Below are 5,868 nucleotides of genomic sequence, written 5' to 3'. Positions count from 1 at the left end.
TATGGATACCGGCCTCCAAAACTTTATAAGGCACCTTATCATATAATATATATATTTATATATATATATATATATATAATATAATTGTACGTGTTGCCTTAAATGTGGCTCTGTCTCTCTCTCTCTGTCCCCAAAACTCCGTAATCATGGAAGCTTCATGCCTAGTAATTTGCCCTCTATATAGTTGTTGTCTTGCCTGTGTGCGTATGTTATTTTCTGAGTTATATATTCTTCCAAGTCAGCAGAAAATAAAATTGCTAGTAGAGTCGAATGTAGAATGTTGTGTTTGGAAAAAATAAAATAAAATAAAATCACTCCACTTTCTCTTCTCAATAAAACAAAAGGAAATGATTTCATTTTCCCCTTCTCTTCCCTTCTTTTCTTTTGGCAATTACAAGGATTAAAGCAATTTTTTCGGACTAATAAATGATTTTCTGTTTCTTAATTTACTCAGAAGAGTATAGATCAGATTGGACTTTGTGTTAAGAAAATATCTTAACACATTTCCGAACCCATCGTGGTATATACTACTTGGGCCCATTTTGTGTATGTAAATAGGCATATCGGATGGGTTGAGCTAATTAGATTAATTAGACTTATGTTTGATCAACTATAGACTTATTGGGCTTATTTGAATTTGACTCAATCCATAGTTTCCCAAAAAAAACTAGATATCACATAGTTTCCCAAAAAAAAACTAGATAATAGATATATATAGAATATAAAAAAAAACTAGATAATAGATATATATTCAGAAAAAAAGGAATAAAAAACTAGATAATACATATATATAGATATTCTAATACATGCATGTATTCATTTAATTGGTTTGAACTTTGACCTGTAAATTAATTGGGAATGACAGAAGGCCTTTCATTCATTTGATAGACAATAAAAAGGAAGGAAAATAAAGAGAGAAAGGAAGTCCTTTCATTAGCAGTCCATTGCGTTTCCATTCATATTAGAAGTGGTGGAAAATAATGGAAGGTAAATCATCTTTTTCGTTTGTTTGGATATAAAATATTTTTTAGAATTTTTGTTTTTTTGAAATTCGGGTAAAATATTTACAAAGAAAATAATATTAAAATTTAATAAAAATAATTTATCAATCAATTTTTGACAAACTATTTTACACGCCTCGCCTGCCTAATGGACTCGATCTAAGCTTTTACCAAACACCAAAAATAAAAATAAAAAATATATATATTTTACCTAAAAAGAGAAAATATCTTCCGATGGGTAAACCTTCAACTTTTCAACTTCAAATCTTAAGAATAAAAGAAGTCACTTTTTAACAGAATGTTGGTTGAAAGTCTTGTGTGGCATACACAAAAACTGCCTCTGAAGCAAGAAATGCAATGATTAAATCGTTCCTGTGGACCATCTTATAATTCTTTTGTACTTGAAGAAAAGGATCAACTAACTTTAATATGTAACAAGCAATAGTAGTGCAGGAGAATCCCGTGTTTAGATTCTGTGTTTGAGTCCTTTACGCAACATAATATGTAACACTTACGCAACAAATTAAAGTAGTTATTGTATAAACAATATGAAATTGTTACATAAACAATGTAATAGTATTGAGTTGCAACACAATATAGAGAATTCGTGTTGAAACATGAAATTGTTATGTAAACAATGTAATATTATTGAATTGCTACACAACAGAGAATCCGCGTTGAATACAGGAATAGGTAGGATGACTATATTCAAACCATTTTAAGAAGTGGTTTGAAATACAAACCGCAGTCCATTTAGCTGATGTATAACTACGTGCAATCAAAACACCCAAGCAAAACATCATTTCAACAGAAGATCCTCACTCATTGCCAAATCAATATCTGCCACATTATTCAACTCATTTCTAGTACCAAGTGGTTCCAGCAATTACATTTTAGTTGGTTGGTCACCTCTGGGTTTAGACATGATTGTGAACCCTACTCACAACCAAAAACCCAACCCCACCACAATTTTCCACCTCCAATCCAACACCCAAAACAAGATATAGTATCAACTATCAAGACAATCTCAAATAAAAAAAAAGAAAAGAAAAAAAAAAAAAAGAAAAGAAAAAAAGAAAATTCAACTTCTAAATTATGAACTGTCACCAAAAGGAGAAAAAACACACACACACACACTAGCTGCAGCTGCATTTTGAGGCTTCTAGAAACACTTGCTCCTATGAGAAAGAAAATTTTCTTTTCAGCTCCTACTTGATTGCTATGCTTGAATGTAGACAGAGAGAGACAGATAGTGATAGATAAAGATGGTGGTGCTCTTTATATTTCTGCTTAAATTTTTCTTGGGGGTTGAAACATGCTTTCATTGTTTTGAAGCTTTCTTTAGCCCACTGATTGTGATCTCCAATACTTTGCCATCTCAAACCCATTCTTGGAGTAATGATAGTCTTCAATAGTCTGATCAATCTCATCTTGTGTGTTCATCACAAAAGGCCCATACTGAACCACTGGCTCATTGATAGGTTGTCCTCCTATCAACACAAATCTCAAAGGCTTGGAAGACTTGTTCCACACACTCAGACCATCTCCTGGACTCAACACCAACACATGGTGAGCAGTTACCGGTGACGAGTTCAAGGAACCAAAGGCTCCTTCCCCTTCAATTATATACACAAAGGAATTCCAAGATTCCGGTATACTTTGATGCAACTGAGATTTCGGTTTCAGAGTGAAATCAAGGAACATTGTAGGAGTTCGTGTATAAACCGGAGACTGGACCCCCATAGATTCTCCTGCTATAACCCTTACTTCAGCCCCATCTGTTTCTGCTCTTCCAATGTCCTCACTCAACAATTCTTGATACCTCGGTTCAATCCTGTAGTTTAATTTTATAGGACTTAAGTCAGAAAAGGATCATTCTTGGCAAATGGCAATAATAAGTTGGTAATGGATTAATCATTCCGGGATTATTTGGCTCCAACATTAACTTACATGATCCAAATTTTTGGAACTACTGGTAAAATTTGAACATGTAAGTGAATAAATGCCGATTGCTGAATTGTACAATACAAGTTGAAAACTAGAGTAGAATATGTAATAAATAAATTAAAAAAGTCATTTTTGCAATTAAAATTATTGAATACTCTGTGGAATAAGGTCACAATGAATAATTAGGCTATTATTATTTGCAATTTTAGTAAATAATTATGCTGTCACTTATTTACCCATCAGTTGCAAATTTGTTGAATATTGTAATTTTGGTTCTCTGAATTGTGCTAACAACCAAAACAGAACATGAATTGAAAACTCGAAAACATAATGCATGAGCTAAAAAACAATTTCTTACATTTTGTCTTTGGAGGAAAGATTGATCCATAGTTGCAAACCCTTTTGGGTTCCTTCTCCTGCAGGCATTTCAGAATGAATTATCCCTCTTCCTGCTGTCATCCACTGCACAAGAGAAATAAAGATTGTCAATTTATACACAAAATCTTCTTGATTTTTGTAAAAACAAATCATTCAGAATAACATGGACCTCAATCAATATCCCTTTACCTGCACATCACCGGTTCCGATTGTACCCTTGTGCCCTGCAAAATCTTGATGGGTGAAAGATCCCTAAAATGTACAAAACCAATGTTCAGTATCTAACAATTCAACCTTTTCACAAGCAAATTTTCAAACAGACTGTAGCTAAAAAAAGAGTACCTGCAACATATATGTTACAGTCTCAAAACCTGTAAAATCAGCATGCAAATCAGGATCCAAGAAAATGAGCACAAATAGGATTCTTTTAAAATAATAATAAATAAATAAATAAAGAAAAACATAGAAAAAAATGGGGATTTTAATTAAACCTCTGTGTGGGTGATCAGGAAATCCAGCAGGAGGTGACACTGCATGATCAAGGACAGTATGGTCATATTACATTAGAATGGATATCAAGAGTGCCATGATTAAATAGGTGATCATCAAATTTTACCAGCAAACTCATCCAACATGAGAAAAGGATCCAAATACTTCAATTCTGACCTGAAAAGTCAAATCCCCATCAATTACCTATAAGCAATCAATATAATCATGACAAAACTAAAACACCTAAGCAACAAGAACCATTGGATCAAAATGCATAAAACACACAAAACAATTCATACCCATAAGACAAATTGTTCAAATAACAAGTGCTCATGAATCAAAATTGAGAAAACCCAGAAAAATTTCAATACCCAAATGACATAATATCCAAAGAATTGATGGGAAATTTTTTTTGAAGAAAATCAGAGTACCTTCCAATGCTTCTCCTAACAACAGCACCATCGCCTTCACTTTGAGGCTTGGCCAAGACCTTCTTGACAACTAATCTGGGCCTGTGAAAACCAGAGGTTTGACCTGATCCAGACATGGTTTTTCTGACAAAAGAAAGGACTGTGTTTATGCTCTTATTGGTGTTGGTTTTGGTTGGTGGGTATAGATTCAACAGAAAGCTATGAGTTATAGCTCTCATAAGCGCTCTTTATATGTATGCTTCTCTCTGCATTTAGCTTCGGCTATATATATATATATACACACACACACGTATACTGTATAACGACTTTGAGAATGTGGAAAGAGAATACTGAAGGGGTTGGTTGGCTGGCTGATGGGGGCTCTGGCCCAAAGCACATCTCTCTCTTGGAGGCGTGGGAGAAAATTGGAGTGGGTCCTACAGGGCCCATGTTTATCTCCTTGGTCCAATGATATGATGATCTCATCCTCTGCTCATCATGATGGAGGCCTTTGTGCCTTGCCCTTTTCAATTAAAAAAATATCTGAGTCAAGGGTCAAGAAAATAAAATTTTGAAATGTGAACAAATTTGTTTTCAGTATCAATTATGTGGTCACCAATGAGAAGATGACATGCAATAAAATTTGTTACTTTATTCGGCATAACTTGATGCGGTGAACTTCTTTCCACTCTATGATGAAAACCAGTAATATTATTTATCTCTAAAAATGGTTCTTAATAACTGATATTAAGGTGCTAAATTTAACAAGTGTTACTTATGACCAAAAAGTTTGACATATAACAAAACTGAAAGAGATGGAATCCAAGATAAGGCATGATCTGGTAAATTCATAATATTCATAATATGGTAAATACTTGTAAGATAAAATGAAATTATTTAAGAATGAATTTACACTTTTAAAAAAATCAACAATAGTTGTAGCAAATTTAGATGAATTTTTTGATCTATATAGGCAAATGACATCATCTACAAAAGTTTGCATTTTTTTTTTAGGACAATACTTGGGTCCTTCCCATAAGAGGTTGAAGTTTATCTTCATAAGTGAGGTGGACAAATAAATTTAGAACACATGTTCAAAAAATATAAAAAGTAAAAAAGATGGGTATTATTCATTTTTTTTGGGTTAAACCGTGGTTGGTTCTTTTTTTTTTTTTTTTTTTTGTCATCTCGCACATTCTCTCTCTCCACACTCCACGTACTTTCATCCCTACCACCATTCACAAAACCCTAATCTTCACTCTTCTCTTATGCTAATCCTGCAATACTATGCTTGTAGCAAGGATTGTTCATATTTCTAAAGCAGGTATGTTCAAATTTTATATTTGCACATTTGTAATTTTTTTTTCCAACAATACTTAATCGATTTGAGTTATTTTTTTATTTATTTTTCTCACATTCTTATTTAGTTTTTTACCCAAAAATTTTTAGGCTAATATAATTGAGTTAGTATCATGCTTGATTGTTAGCATCATCAATCTTCTTCCTGGAAGTGAGATTCCAAACTTAGGAAGAAGATTGATGTTGAAATTCATAAATCAAATTTCTCATCTTTGTCTGTATATATACAATAATGTAACAATACTATAATGTTTAGATATGACTAGACAATAATAAAAAGTGAT

General features: G+C 32.8%; 1 protein-coding gene across 1 annotated transcript; it reads right to left on the bottom strand.

The window, feature by feature from the left end:
* Positions 1-1,826: 1,826 nt before the first annotated feature.
* Positions 1,827-4,600, bottom strand: LOC132275396 (pirin-like protein). Its single transcript, XM_059776867.1, has 7 exons — positions 4,247-4,600; positions 3,943-3,992; positions 3,818-3,856; positions 3,669-3,697; positions 3,516-3,578; positions 3,307-3,410; positions 1,827-2,835 (listed from the first exon to the last, which is right to left on the bottom strand). Exons 1-7 carry the CDS (start codon positions 4,462-4,464, stop codon positions 2,343-2,345), a joined length of 996 nt encoding a protein of 331 aa, XP_059632850.1. The 5' UTR covers positions 4,465-4,600; the 3' UTR covers positions 1,827-2,342.
* Between the last annotated feature and the right edge of the window lie 1,268 nt (positions 4,601-5,868).

Source organism: Cornus florida, unplaced genomic scaffold (assembly GCF_030987335.1).
Source record: "Cornus florida cultivar Cherokee Brave unplaced genomic scaffold, ASM3098733v1 CherokeeBrave_3.0.0_Hap2_Chr09, whole genome shotgun sequence".
NCBI classification, from domain to species: Eukaryota; Viridiplantae; Streptophyta; class Magnoliopsida; order Cornales; family Cornaceae; genus Cornus; species Cornus florida.
Note: the sequence above shows the minus strand (reverse complement) of the source record. Positions and strands in the feature narration are given on the sequence as shown.

What these genes read in the sequence shown, in the direction of transcription:
- LOC132275396 (XM_059776867.1), bottom strand. Translation starts at nt 4,464, where the DNA reads ATGAGAGCTATAACTCATAGCTTTCTGTTGAATCTATACCCACCAACC. An exon ending in CTGTAACATATATGTTGCAG is followed by an intron (nt 3,579 to 3,668) that starts GTACTCTTTTTT and finishes TGTACATTTTAG; the next exon opens with GGATCTTTCACCCATCAAGA. An exon ending in CTTTCCTCCAAAGACAAAAT is followed by an intron (nt 2,836 to 3,306) that starts GTAAGAAATTGT and finishes ATTAAACTACAG; the next exon opens with GATTGAACCGAGGTATCAAG.